The sequence below is a fragment of the Dendrobates tinctorius genome, unplaced genomic scaffold (assembly GCF_039654945.1).
Source record: "Dendrobates tinctorius isolate UK_male_01 unplaced genomic scaffold, ASM3965494v1 ptg000208l, whole genome shotgun sequence".
Taxonomy (NCBI): domain Eukaryota; kingdom Metazoa; phylum Chordata; class Amphibia; order Anura; family Dendrobatidae; genus Dendrobates; species Dendrobates tinctorius.
In genome coordinates, this window is record NW_027361875.1 from 2195586 (window position 1) to 2211707 (window position 16122).

General features: G+C 44.2%; 1 protein-coding gene across 4 annotated transcripts in view; it reads left to right on the forward strand.

The window, feature by feature from the left end:
• SMOC1 (SPARC related modular calcium binding 1) overlaps window positions 1–16122 on the forward strand; it is a 351884-nt gene that overhangs the window by 326258 nt on the left and 9504 nt on the right. For all 4 annotated transcript variants that reach the window (XM_073554158.1, XM_073554159.1, XM_073554160.1 and 1 more), the window contains one exon: window positions 1721–1968. In XM_073554158.1, the coding sequence (XP_073410259.1) occupies window positions 1721–1968 (248 nt within the window). The remainder of the gene's footprint in view (window positions 1–1720; window positions 1969–16122) is intronic.

Consider the following 16122-nt stretch of genomic DNA (forward strand, 5'->3'; position numbering starts at 1 on the left):
TGTATATTTTTTCTAAAGATATTGGATTTTGGAAGATAGACACCTTTCATTTCTTAAAAAAATACTGAAAAACAGGAAAAAAAAATCCAAGTGAGGCAAAATGGTGAAAAAAAAAGTTTTGTTTTAATTTTTATGACTTTTATTGTACAGTTTAAATGACCTGGCAAAATGATTCAGTATGAATATGACAATACCAAACTTGTATAGTTGTTTTTTTACTGTTTTAAAGATTTACAAAATTTCCAAAGAAAAAAATTGTTTTTTTTTCACGAATTTCTGAAACTCATAACTTTATCAATTTTCCATCATTGGAGCTGTTTAAGTGCTTGTTTTTTGTGTGGCAAGCTATAGATTTTAATGTTACTATCTTTGGGTACATTTGTCCTTTTGATAATTTTTTATTGCATTTTTTTGAGGGGGGGCAGAGAACAAAAAACAAACAATCAGCAATTTTGGGGTTTTGATTTTTTTGTAATGATTTCAACCAACAGTGCTTATCTGCAAACAAGTTAAATTGATAACGACCAAGTGCCATAAATTTACAGCTCTTGGCTCTGGGCTTTAATCCCACTCCTACACCATTGTACATTGTACAGCCTCCCCAGCAGACAGACTTAAATGAACACCTAGTCTGTTTATATGCAAAACCAGCCAGGTGTATTAATTAAATCCTACAAAGCTAGGGTTTAACCCTAGCCTACTTGGCATTGCTACATACCCTCCCCTTCTGTCCAAAGTCGAGGGCTGGGCACCATCTGCCAGCCCCCCTGTGCCTACAGGGGGCAACTTTACCAAAACTTATTTTGTGAGAGGGTGTGGACAGTTTTGTATTGCCTCTTAGACTACTCCCGGTGGGCTTCAGGAATTCTATGGAGTTTTAAATTGACCTAAGTGGGAAGCTGATGTTTGATGACACTAGCGACACTAGTGTGACCTGGTAACTCCAAGACCCTGCCCCTATTTTGGGGTACCAATTTCATTTCTTTTGTCTTTGGAAAGGTTACAAATTCCCTGCTACTTTGATATCCAGAATGTTGGCTTCTAAGTTGGGTAACAAACAAGGGGGTTTCTAGGGGGGTCCCTCTTCTTCCAGAGTTGGCATAATAGGGCTTCTGTTTCCCTGGTCGGTATACTTTTAAAGTAAGGAACCTGTTCTCCACTGTAGGCACTAACACAAGTACTCGATCCCCAAGCTTCTCTTGTTTCACTCTAGCTTACCAGTTATACCCTTTAGATATTTTTCTCTTAGGCCTTGAGAAGGCACTTTTTTGCCTGTCCCTTCATTTTTTCCCAATGACACAACAAATCATTTATGCCTAGCCCCTTGCGGAAACCAACTATTGGCTCCCATCTCCTTGGATTTGGATTTTTCCACAATAATTTAGATGGTTGGCTTTACAGAAGATAGTACCACATAGTGCTTACCCACACAATATTATTTTTAGTACTCCAATACTACCAGTGTACAGCGTCCAGACATAACAATATTGTGCCCACACAATACTGCAATTCATCCATTCGAATGGTTGAAACCAAGGACCGTAAGCAACTGCCCAGTTTGCTGCCCACTTGTATCCATCCTTGTGCAATTCCCTGCTATGTAATTGGGCTACAAAGTTGTGGCATCGCTTTAAAAAAGTAACGTGCTGATGAGATCTTCAACCTATGATAACAATGCTGTGACAAACCCTTCCGTGAAGTTTACTAATATCGTTTGCAGATTCTCAGAACCCGATCCCAACCACACGCTGGAAGAACGTGTAGTTCTGTGGTATTTCAGCCAGCTAGACAGCAACGGCAACGAAGACATCAACAAGAAGGAGATGAAACCTTTCAAAAGATATGTAAAGAAGAAAGCCAAACCTAAGAAATGCGCCAGACGTTTTACCGAGTACTGTGATCTCAACAAGGACAAAACCATCTCACTCGCAGAGCTGAAAGGATGCCTAGGTGTCCGCAAAGATCCAGGTACTTCCCTCTTGTCCAATGGTTCTTCTGGAATCCAACATTTTATGAAAATGTTGCTTTTGGTCTGATTATCCCGGTGTCCCCGTCAGCAGGTGACAGTGCGGCTTCTAACAGTCTACATTAGCAATCTCAAATATATGGCTATTACGAAACTACAACTGCCAGCACGCTAGGTTAAGGTTAGGCTTAGGGACAGACATGCAGTTTAGTAACAACTAGAGATATGAGAATAAACCTGGAAAAGGCCTGCTGATGGGAAGCTACTGGGAAAGGTAATGACTATGGTTTCCCTGCTGCCATTAAAAGCTAAATTCTTTTCATTACCTATTAGACAGTCAGTCTACTCGTATGCAAAACTTACCAAGCAGATTGTAGGTTTACAATCACTACAAGTTACCAAGAGAATTCAACCAGCATTTTTTTTAACTACGTGACAACAACCCAATGTGGTGGCCATTAAGAATCCAATGTATTTTCAGATTTCTCAATAATAGACCTGTCTAGTTGGCATGGTGGCTCAGGGGTTAGCTCTGTTGCTCTGTCCCACACTAGTTCTTCCTTTGATCCTCTAATCCAGGGGTGGGGAACCTTTTTCCAGCCGGGGGCCATTTGGAAATTTCTACCATCATTCCGGGGCCACACAAAAATGATCACTTTGAAAATTACCCTGGTATATTTAGTCAAACAATTAATTACAGTAACTCACCCTTATTGTGACGGCTGGAGCTGCTTCTCTTTGGTGCAGCTGTGATGTTAGGTGATACTGATCATGTTGCTTCTCACAGCTGCATTTCCAGGTTTGTGTCGGCCAGGAGAGCAGTCAACTCATTGTCATAATAAGTTTTGTAAATCATATGCATCACATAGGAGACGCTGGGACTGCTGTACATACATCACACAGGAGACACTAAGCCTGCTGTATCTATATTACAGAGGACGCTGAGACAGCTGTATATACATCAAATAGGAGATGCAGGAACTGCTGTATATACATCACATGAGACACAGGGACTGCTGTATATACATCACACAAGAGACGCAGGGACTGCTGTATATACATCATACAGGAGATACTGGGACTGCTGTATATACATCACATAGGAGACGCTGGGACTGCTGTACATACATATAGGAAACATAGATACTGCTGTATATGCATCACAGAAGACTCTGGGGTCATAAAAATTCTAGGAGGGACTGGGGGGCATAGACATCACAGGAGATGCTGGGACATATTCATCACCGGAGAGGCTGAGGGGAATAGACATCACTGAGGGGCTATATACATCACTAGAAAGCACAGACAGCACTGGGGGTATATATGTACCTGGGGGAATATACATCACTGGTGGGGTCACATACATCACTGTATATACAGCACTGGGGGCTATATACATCACAGGTGGTGGATATACAGCACGGGGGGGATATACAGTACTCTGGGGGATATACAGCACTTCTGGGGTAAATGCAGTATTGGGGAATATACATATCACTTGGGGAGCACATACAGCCCTGGGGTAGATATACAGCATTAGGTGGGACAGGCATCGCCGGGGAGGAACATAGATCACCGGGGGGACAGAGGTCACCGGGGAGTGGCACGAAGATCACAGGGGGCACATAGCTGGGGGGTACAGAGATCACCGGGGGTTGGCACGAAGATGAAGGGGAGGCACAAATCACAGGGGGGCACATAGCTGGGGGCACAGAGATCACGGAGGGGCACATAGCTGGAGGGCACAGCTGGAGGGGACAGAGATCACAGGAGGTCAGAGATCACATGGGAATGCAAATATCACAGGGGGTACATAGCAGGGGGGCACAGGGATCACGGGGGTGTAAAGCTGGGAGCCACAGAAATCACAGGGGTGCACATAGCTAGAGGGCACTGAAATCACAGGGGGCACATAGTTGGGGGGTGGGGTGGCACGAAGATCACAGGGGCGCAAATCACGGGGGCACAGAGATCACATGGGGCACATAGTTGGGAGATACAGACATCACGGGGGGGCATATAGTTGGGGATCACAGATCACATGGGGACACAGAGATTATATTGGGGCACATAGTTGGGGGGCACAGAGATCACAGGGGGCACATAACTGAGGGGAACAGATCACCAGCAAACAAGTACAGAGCTTCCGGCACAGAGATCGCTCTGTATTCTCAGACAGCAGCTCCTCTTCTGGGACAAGGATACTCACACAGCGACGTCACAGTACAAGAAACATAACTTATGCTCGCTCATGTGACATTGGTCTAAATAAATATATATTGATATATCACGTGCTTCAAGTTCCCCATGTGAAATCAAAGGCACAGAAGAGCAACATCATCATCATTGTGGATTTGGTCTAGTATTTTGTATCCGTATTTTGAAGCCAAAATTAGTTGTGGATGTGTAACAAGGTGGCACGGGGTGGTAGTCATGGGCGAGTTCCCTAAGCCACAGTCAGTGAGCACCCCTGCACCTTACACATGAAAACACAAGTAAAGTCCCAGTCCTGCGGTACAGTCAGTTACCTTCAGCACACGTTCACTTCGGTTGCAGGGTACCAGATCTCAGGGAACACCACAAGCCACGGTTCTGTTCCAACGGTAAAACTTTACTGAACATGGTGCAAACAAGACAATGCTTTGTGTACTTTCCCTGCAGCCTCTGTATGTTGCATGCCACCAGCTCCTATCCTGGTCCCGAACCCCATATTTCCATCCACGCTGCCCATCAAGCTAAGGCAGCTTTTATCTCCACGACCGGGGAATCCTCTGTCCTCGCTATGGCACTGATCTCGCCGTGGGCAAGCCTGCCCGGGCTGTGCTCTAAAGGCAGGAAGTCCCTTCCCCAAGTCCCTGGGGCTTGGCACTGTCCCCCTTTTAACTCCTCCCTACTGTTTAACCCTTAGCAATCTATCGCTAAGCTAAAGAATACATTCTGTATTACAGTATTAAACATAAAATACAAGAACATTGGAAAACTGCACATTACATCAATAAAACATTAGGAAGCTGCACGTAACACATGTGCTCATTATTCATGAGAGAGAAGGTAATTGAGGGTCCCTGCCGCCTCCTTACAGATGCACAGAAGACAAGCATACTTCTAGCCCAGGGGCGGACATACTATTGGTGCACTCTGTGCAACCGGACAGGGGCCCAAGAGGTTAGGGGACCCATTTCTACCTCCAAAGTAGATAGAATTTTGCATTATGATGAGCTATTGGACCCCCAAGGGCCCATATTTTGTTCTTCTACAAGGGCCCTCCTCTCTCTATGTCCACCAGTGATCTACCCATTATGTCTAACCTGTTGCAAATCTGTAACTAAATCTGCTGTGTGTGAATGGGATTTAAATGTGGCCATCAGATGTGTATATAGGTTTTCCAGCCCCCGGGGCAAGAATTCAGTTTAGTGCCACCCCTCCATCCCCCACCAAGAATATATGCAATTTGCACACTTACAGTCATGTGCTGACAAGCTGCTCTTCCTAATTTTGTCAATGTTGTTCAGCGAAAAACTGAGAGAAACAGAAAGAAAAGCTACAGTAGTTGTCAAGTGACCGTAAGTATGAAAATAACATATGAGTGAAGCGGTCATGTGATGACTGCTGGAACCAGCAAGCAGAGCTGAATCCTGACAGTGAGTATATTACATGCTGTTAGGATTAGCTACAGGGCTTTCAGACTTCTGAATTCTCACAGAGCATGCACTGCACACTTTTACGATTCCTCTTGCTGGTGGCAATAGCGGACAGTCATGTGAGCACAAGTACCATATGTGATTTGTATACTTCTGGCCACATTCCAACTAGACAGATCTGGCATTAAGCAATTCATTTTTATTGAGTGAGGCCTCACATGTCTAGTCAGCACATGACCACATGTATGCAAATCACCGGCACCAGACAATCCTGACAGCGTGCAGTGTGCACTGTGAGATTTCAAAAGTTTGCAGGCACATAGAATGACTGTAGACTCATCACAAACTTGGACAACACCTTTAATGCTCCTAACATAAATAAAAATGAGAATTAGTCAGTATCACAAAAAGAATTTAGATCCAGGTACCTTATAGATTACGTTGTCTCTGATTAGAGTCATTCTCTTTCTTTTCTTCTTCATCTTGTCCAGATGCTACAATGACTTTTTATAGCCACAGCTAATCTCTGCTGACTTCCATCTTCTCTGGTCTTCTGCAGCGCATCCCCACACAATACCTTTAAAGATAGCAGTGTCATTATAATGCTCCTGAATAAAAATATCTGCCCTACACTGAGCCCCCAAATAAATAATTGCCCCTCACTATATTCCCTGCACAAAATGTAACCCCCCACACACACACACTGTCCCTCTTATGGTACATGCCCTCCACATTGCCCTCTCTTTTCTATACTGGGCCCCCTCTTCACACTGTCCTCTCACACTGTGTCCCCCCTTTAGAGCCCAGTCTCTATACTGTGCCCACACATCAAACTCCCCCTCCTCGACATACTGTTCCCTCCTGGATGTGCCCTTAATACTGTCCCCACACTACTTAATCTCTATCCTGTGCCCACTCACACTTGCTTGCCCCCCAATTAGGTCTCCTCACACTATTCCGCTCAATAGTCTCCTTACGCATTTCGCCTTCCCTCCTCATACTGTTTCCTCTCACATCCCCCTGCTAAACCATACTATCTCTTCATATATTTAACCCCTTACTCTTCATTCTGCATCCTCACACATCCCACGACCCCCAATACCATGTCTGCACCCATCCCACCCTCGCTCGCCATACTCCATCCGCATACATTCTTCCCCTCACTCCTACTGTGTCCGCACTCATCCCCCCACTCACCATACTGTGTCTGCACCAATCCTCCACTCACCATACTGTCTGCACCTATCCCCCAACTCTCCATACTATGTCCTCACCCATCACTCCCCCTCACCATACTGTGGCTGCACCCCTTTCCCTTGCTCCCCATAGTGTGTCAGCATACATTCCCCTCTTCACTCCCGATACTGCATCTGCACCCATTCTCAGATCCTTCCCATTCTGTGTCTGAACCCATGCCCCATTCACCATACTGTGTATGCACCCATTCCCCTCATACTGTTTGCTGATACTTTCCCCCTCACTCCTCATTCTGCATCCCACCCATTCCCCCATTTACTTTACTGTGTCTGCAGCCATCCCCATACTGTTTCCTCATACTGTGTCTTCAAATTTCTCTCGCTCCACATATTCTGTCTACACCTGTCCCTTCCTTGATCCCTATATTGTGTCCTCAAATCTTCCCCTCCGCCACAACCCCATTACACTAAGTCTTCCCTATGGCCCACCCCTGTTACACTAAACTTTCGATGTCTTCAACGTCACTGGAATACTTGCCATCATTCATGCTTCTGCAGTACCGGTGATTGACGTCAGCAGCGTGATCACATAACATGATTGCTGCTGATGTTGCCCTGACCTAACAGTCAGAGCTTCAGTTGTACTCGCATCTGAAAGACTGATCGCTGGGAGATGTCGTGCTGCACCAGTTCCAGGGTCAGCAAAATGCAGCCGCCGGGGAGATATCTCTGATTGCCGCATCATGCACCCATTCCCCTTATACTGTTTGCTGATACTTTCCCCCTCACTCCTCATTCTGCGTCCCACCCATTCCCCCATTTAGTATACTGCGTCTGCAGCCATCCCCATACTGTTTCCTCATACTGTGTCTTCAAATTTCTCTCGCTCCACAAATTGTGTCTACACCTGTCCCTTCCTTGATCCCTATATTGTGTCCTCAAATCTTCCCCACCGCCACAACCCCATTACACTAAGTCTTCCCCATGGCCCACTCATATTACACTAAACTTTCGATGTCTTCAACACCACTGGAATACTTGCCATCATTCATGCCTCTGCAGTACCGGTGATTGACGTCAGCAGCGTGATCACATAACATGATTGCTGCTGATGTTGCCCTGACCTAACAGTCAGAGCTTCAGTTGTTCTCGCGTCTGAAAGACTGATCGCTGGGAGATGGCGTGCTTCACGAAATCCAGGGTCAGCAAAATGCAGCCGCTGGGGAGAAATCTCTGACTGCCGCATCATGCAGCCCGACGGTGCCCCTCTGCAGGCTGTTCCAGGGGCATATGCCTCACCTGCCCCCCCACCTAGACACGCCTCTGGTGGCCATACAGAATGCAGTAGAAACCAGTATATTAAACAACTGTTGAATGAACGTCTGGTAAACTGTCACATTCGCGGATACAGACATAACCATTTACTCCATGCAGTCATTTTCAATAACACAAATAATCTCTTTTGCTCTAAAGATCTTTTGACTATCAGACAAGAATTTTAAAAAGTAACGCTTTTTTGTGTTTTTGTTTTCATAAATCAATAAACCATGTGAAAATAAGACACTTTATAATATAACTAGCTGAAGAGCCCGGCGTTACCTGGGCATAGTAACTAGCTACGGTTAATTCTAACAAATATAATGATTATTTCTATATATATAAAACTGAGTGTATAGCCCCGCCCACTCCGCATAGCCACATTCACTATAATATCCCACATCATCCCGTCAGCCAGAGCTACCGGACTTCTACTCCTAATATCCCACATCATCCCGTCAGCCAGAGCCACCGGACTACTACCCCTAATATCCCACATCATCCCGTCAGCCAGAGCCACCAGACTACTACCCCTAATATCCCACATCATCCCGTCAGCCAGAGCCACCAGACTACTACCCCTAATATCCCACATCATCCCGTCAGCCAGAGCCACCGGACTACTACCACTAATATTCCACATCATCCCGTCAGCCAGAGCCACCGGACTACTACCACTAATATTCCACATCATCCCATCAGCCAGAGCCACCGGACTACTACCCCTAATATCCCACATCATCCCGTCAGCCAGAGCCACCGGACTACTACCCCTAATATCCCACGTCAGCCAGAGCCACCGGACTACTAATATCCCACATCATCCCATCAGCCAGAGCCACCGGACTACTACCCCTAATATCCCACATCATCCCGTCAGCCAGAGCCACCGGACTACTACTCCTAATATCCCACATCATCCCGTCAGCCAGAGCCACCGGACTACTACCACTAATATTCCACATCATCTCGTCAGCCAGAGCCACCAGACTACTACCCCTAATATCCCACATCATCCCATGAGAGCCACCGGACTACTACTCCTAATATCCCACATCGTCCCATCAGCTAGAGCCACCGGACTACTACCTGTAATATCCCACATCCCGTCAGCCAGTGCCACCGGACTACTACCCATAATATCCCACATCATCCCATCAGAGCCACCGGATTACTACACCTAATATCCCATATCATCCCGTCAGCTAGAGCCACCGGATTACTACACCTAATATCCCACATCATCCCGTCAGCCAGAGCCACCGGACTACTACCCCTAATATCCCACATCATCCCGTCAGCCAGCGCCACCAGACTACTACCACTAATATTCCACTTCATCCCGTCAGCCAGAGCTACTGGACTATTACCACTAACATCCCACATCATCCCATCAGAGCCACCGGATTACTACTCCTAATATCCCACATCATCCCGTCAGCTAGAGCCACCGAACTACTGCCTCTAATATCCCACATCATCCCGTCATTCAGAGCCACCAGACTACATTTCTGTCATGTGCTCTCAGCTCCTTTCTGGGGGCAGACAATGGCTGGGAGATTATGTTCCCGGGGATGCTAGATTTCTCCCACCCGGTCAGTGTCTGCTGAGGTGTTGTGGAGTGGGAAAACTGTTGCTCATAGCAACCAATCACAGCTCAGCTTCTTTTAAACAGCTCTGGTGAAATGAAAGATGCTTAGTGATTGGGTGGGGCTATGTGGAGTGGGCGTGGCCAATACACACATACATACATACACACATACATTCATTTTTTTATATATAGATTTATTAGAGAAATTTGCATCTTTCTCCTCCTGGACTGATCTTTCACTCTCAATATTCTCAATTCATAGGTAAAATATATTTTCAGTATATAGACTTTCTCATTACTGAGATAGGAGATGACAGTTGGTGCCCATAACATTCTCTGGAGAACTTTAACTGTGGTTTTAGGAGAACTTGCAGCATAATGTCTGTCTAACTCTAGCTCCTCTTTCCCTCCATGCCATAGAATCTTGTGAGCACCAACTGTGATCTCTCATCTAAGTAATAGAAAAGTCTGTAGTCACTGAAGACAGATTTTACTATTATTGGAGCTATCTACATTCAATTGATTGAACACAGATTTTATTTAGATCAGTCCAGGAGGAGAAAGACGCAAATTTCTCAGTTTAGATATAGTACAAAGTTGCTTATTTTCATGTGTACTATTGACTTATTTAATAAATAAAAATTAAAATGATGGCCATTTTTTTTTTCAATATGTCTAACTTTGTTCCACATGTTGAATGTCATCAGTATTCACTCTGCACATAACAAAAATATAGGACAACCTTGCGCTGTCCCATCCACTGTCTGAATCCTATGCCTGCTGTTTGAACCAACCGTGCATGGGTTAATAATGTACTTTGGCATGCATTTATCACAATTATATCAGTAATAGAAAACAGAGCTAATCCTCTTCAAGGAGATTATGGCAGAAAATTGAAAGTGGAGTCTATTGAGGTTTACATGATGTCATCTAATTAATGCTCAGATTTTGTGTTATCACTAATCAGTATTACCATATGTATACATAAAGATGAAAAAGCTTCAATTACTTGCTGCATAACCCAAACCTGATCATTGGCAAATCATCATTGTCTATTGCTCACTCAGGGCATGCAACGGAATTCCCTGCCGCCAGTGCTTTTAGTCAGTGTTGTGTCGCCCTCTAGTGTGTATTGTTCAGAATGCTCAGAATTGCTCCAAGTTTTACCATATACTATTTTTTTTCAGATGGGAAAGAAGGAAAGGTGCTTGGAGCATGTCCTCTCCAATTGCTAGAAAATTTAAAGGGCAAAATACATAATCTGGGAATACACTGAGCTAATCGCTGCCAGAATATGCTGAACAAATGATTATTTAGAAGTTCAATTATTATTTTATTAGCTGTAGATCATTCCATTCTGCTGATTCATATACTGATATATGAGAATTACATTAATTCACAAGAAACGCTTATTAAAAATTAAGCAAAAGTGTGCCATATCAGGCTGAGCACTCCTCCGATCAGTCTAAGCTTTCATTCAACCGTTCATTTTTCATGTATATCACATGTACTCATAATCTGTGGGGCTGATAACATGTCCGTGATATTTTGTAGAACTTGCTTCTGTGAAAACATTATGGAGACATTTCTCATTTTGATCCAAAATTTATCTAATATATGACACTGCCAACTAATGGGTGCATGAGAATGGATCAAACTAGAGATGAGAGGATCAATTTGGGAGATTCCTGTCCAGCGTCCAGGTCAATGGTACATGTCAGCTAGACGGGAGGCCCACCAATCTCTTACCTTCCAGCGTCCCCGGCATGGCTATTGATTAGCCAGGGCTGGTGCAACATCATCTGTGTGTCATGTTGCACGAATGACCTTGCACCAGCCTTGACAAGCCACAAGCTGCGCCAGGGACGCCGGATGGAAAGAGATCTGCGAGCCTCCCCGACAGATAAAACTGACCTGGACTGGCGTTCCGCCAATCGATCCACTCTTCTCTAATTCCAATCCTTAAATGTAGAAAGAAGGTATCCAGCACTCCCAGAGCAATCCAGGATTTCTTATGGCTTTATTTGACTAACAATCCACTAGAGTGTAACGTTTTGGTCTGTATCCAAAGACCTTTATCAGACAAAACTCAAAACTGATTGTATAGTAAAAGGTGAAGTAAGTGCTGTGGAATGGCAGCTCCTGCGGCATGGAAGAGGCGCGGTCTTCCTGGCTTCAGGCACCACCATTCCACAGCACTTACATTACTTGTCACCTTTCACCATACAGTTGTGGCCAAAAGTATTGACACCCCTGCAATTCTGTTAGATAATACTCAGTTTCTTTCTGAAAATGATTGCAAACACAAATTCTTTGGTATTATTATCTTCATTTAATTTGTCTTAAATGAAAAAACACAAAAAGAATTGTCCTAAAGCCAAACTGGATATAATTCCACACCAAACATAAAAAAGAGGGTGGACAAAAGTATTGGCACTGTTCGAAAAATCATGTGATGCTTCTCTAATTTGTGTAATTAACAGCACCTGTAACTTACCTGTGGCACCTAACAGGTGTTGGCAATAACTAAATCACACTTGCAGCCAGTTGACATGGATTAAAGTTGACTCAACCTCTATCCTGTGTCCTTGTGTGTACCACATTAAGCATGGAGAAAAGAAAGAAGACCAAAGAACTGTTTGAGGACTTGAGAAACCAAATTGTGAGGAAGCATGAGCAATCTCAAGGCTACAAGTCCATCTCCAACGACCAGAATGTTCCTGTGTCTACCGTGCGCAGTGTCATCAAGAAGTTTAAAGCCCATGGCACTGTGGATAACCTCCCTAGATGTGGACGGAAAAGAAAAATTGACAAGAGATTTCAACGCAAGAAGACTACCAACAAATTTTGCAGCATAATGTAGGGCCCAGTGTGAGAAAGCTGGGTCTCCCTCAGAGGTCATGGGTCTTCCAGCAGGACAATGACCCAAAACACACTTCAAAAAGCACTAGAAAATGGTTTGAGAGAAAGCACTGGAGACTTCTAAGGTGGCCAGCAATGAGTCCAGACCTGAATCCCATAGAACACCTGTGGAGAGATCTAAAAATGGCAGTTTGGAGAAGGCACCCTTCAAATATCAGGGACCTGGAGCAGTTTGCCAAAGAAGAATGGTCTAAAATTCCAGCAGAGCATTGTAAGAAACTCATTGATGGTTACCGGAAGCGGTTGGTTGCAGTTATTTTGGCGAAAGGTTGTGCAACCAAGTATTAGGCTGAGGGTGCCAATACTTTTGTCTGGCCCATTTTTGGAGTTTTGTGTGAAATGATCAATGTTTTGCTTTTTGCTTCATTCTCTTTTGTGTTTTTTCATTTAAGACAAATTAAATGAAGATAGTAATACCAAAGAATTTGTGTTTGCAATCATTTTCAGGAAGAAACTGAGTATTATCTGACAGAATTGCAGGGGTGTCAATACTTTTGGCCACAACTGTACAATCCGTCATCTGATGAAGGTCTGTAACACAGACTACATTACACTCTAGTAGATTGTTATTGAAGTAAAACCTTAAGAAACTCTGAATTACTTTGGGAGTGCCGAGTCCCTTTTTTTACGGATCAAGAATCAAAATCACCCATACAATTCTATGAGTCTGTAAAACACTGACAGCCAACCCTGTCATCCACGTACAATCCATGGGTTTGTAACATTGCAATGCAGGAGTATTTTTTATATTTTTTTGTTTTACTTTTGCATGTACAATAAAATCACCAATGTAAAAATGATGGCAAAAAGTGACACAATGACCAAATACTGTACCTGATCCAAAACCTCAATGGTGCAGGCACTGGACAATACTCACAGCACACAGTGCGTGCAATTTTAAGGTTTCACAAGTCTGCAGTCACATGAATTGACTGCAGACTTTAAACAGGTTGTCCAGCGTTATGTTAAAAGACCTATAAAAGTAATGTACGCCTTGTCGGGGCTGGTGGGCACACACTAGTTGGCCCATTTCCTTTTGGAAGTGCATTGAGCAGCAGGGTGGTTTGCTGGTAAAAGGGAAAAAAGAAAAAAAAGAAAAAAAAACTCTTTTAAATCTTCTGCCTGAGCGAGTGTAACCTGAGCGTAAGTGTGAACTGTGGTAAGTGTGTGACTTGTGATTCAGTGACTTTGGATTCCGGGACTTTCCAAGGGAGGTGTTACTGAATTAATGTTATATTTTATTAATACGTTTTATTTATTTTTGCTTATCTTTTCTGTCTGGTGCAATCCCCATTAGGATGTGCTCCACTATTGCCAATGCCATCCAGTGCACGTCTTGCCGCATGTATGAAATCCTTGAACAGCCGGTCGAGGGTGCATACTGCTGTGCGAGATGTGAGCACGTTGTGCATTTGGAAGCCCAGATACTGGATCTAAATGTGCAGCTGGCAACACTGAGATCCATAGACAATATGAAAAGGAGTCTTCTGCTCACTGAGCAGACACTCAATGGGATAGATGAGGGGGGGATGCTAGGCTGGAGCTGCAGGACAATGAAGCAGGTAGCTGAGTGACAGTTAGAAGGCGGGGTAGAGGGAAGAGCACCAGGGAGGCTAGTCCTGATCGGGCACACCCCAATAAGTTTGCTAAGTTGGCAGATGAGGGGAGTGTTAGTGCAGGAGTAGTACTGCTGCAGCAAAGCATGTCTTCTGAAAGCCGGAGGAGTGTCTGCTCCAGTAAGGGGGGAAATAGGAGAGCAGGGCAGGCCAGACAGGTTCTGGTAGTGGGAGACTCAATTATAAATGGAACAGATAGGGCAATCTATTACAAAGACAGGGATCGTCGAACGGTGTGCTGCCTACTTGGCGCTCGAGTCCGACACATCGCTGATCGGGTTGACAGATTACTGGGAGGGGCTGGTGAGGATCCAGCGGTCATGGTGCACAACGGCACAAATGACAAAGTCAGAGGTAGGTGGAAGGTCCTTAAAGATGATTTCAGGGAATTAGGCTGTAAGCTTAAAACAAGGACCTCCAAGGTGGTATTTTTGGAAATACTTCCTGTACCACGTGCCACGCCAGAGAGGCAACGGGTGATTTGGAAGGTTAATAAGTGGCTCAGGAATTGGTGTAAGAAGGAGGGGTTTGGGTTCCTGGAGAACTGGGCCGACTTCTCATTTGGCTGCAGGTTCTACGCTAGGGACGGGCTGCAGCTCAATGGGGAGGGTGCAGCTGTGCTGGGGGAGAAAATGGCTAGAAGGTTGGAGGAGTGTTTAAACTAGGGACGGGGGGGAGGGTATTCCTTTTATAGGAGGGGAAGACAGTGCAGATAGAGACCTGGGCACAAATAATGACATTGGGGGTGGAGGTGGCATGGGGGGTGGGGTTAGAACAGTTAATAATTTAAGAAAGAATAGAGGTACAGAGAGATACATAAAGTGCATGTATACTAATGCCAGAAGTCTCGCCAACAAAATGGAGGAATTGGAGTTAATGTTGTTGGAACATAATTATGACATGGTGGGGATATCTGAGACATGGCTGGACGAGAGCCATGACTGGGTGGTTAATTTACAGGGCTATAGTCTGTTCAGAAATGACCGTACAAATAAGTGAGGGGGAGGCGTGTGTTTATATGTAAAATCATCCTTAAAACCCATCCTGTGTGATAATATATATTAATCTAATGAAAATGTAGAGTCCCTGTGGGTAGACATAAGGGGAGGGGGGAAAAATAATAAATTACTGATAGGGGTTTGTTACAAGTCTCCAAAAATAATGGAAGCAACAGAGAATATCCTCATAAAGCAAATAAATGAAGGGGCGACTCAAGGAGAAGTCATTATTATGGGGGACTTCAACTACCCTGAAATACATTGGGGAACAGAAACCTGCAGTTCCAGCAAGGATAATAGGTTTCTGACAACTATGAGAGACAATTAACTTTCACAACTGGTTCAGGATCCAACAAGAGGGGGGGCACTGCTAGACCTAATATTAAAAAACAGGCCAGACCGCATATCAAATGTAAGGGTTGGGGGTCACTTGGGTAATAGTGATCACAAATTAATAAGTTTTCATGTATCCTTTAATAAGATGTGTAGTAGAGGGGTTACAAGGACAGTAAACTTCAGGAAAGCAAATTTCCAATGGATGAGAGATGATCTTGGTGCAATTAACTGGGATGATATCCTGAGACATAAAAATACACAAAGAAAATGGGAGACGTTTATTAGCATCCTGAATAGGACCTGTGCACAATATATACCGTATGGGAATAAACATGCTAGAAATAGGAGGAAACCACTATGGCTAAATAGAGCTGTAAGGGGCGCAATAAGTGACAAAAAGAAAGCATTTAGAGAATTAAAGCAAGTAGGTAGTGATGAGGCATTAAATAAATTCTGTAAAAAGCAAATCAAGACAGCAAAGATTGAGACAGCGAGACTCATTGCCAGAGAAAGTAAAAATAATCCCAAAATATTCTTTT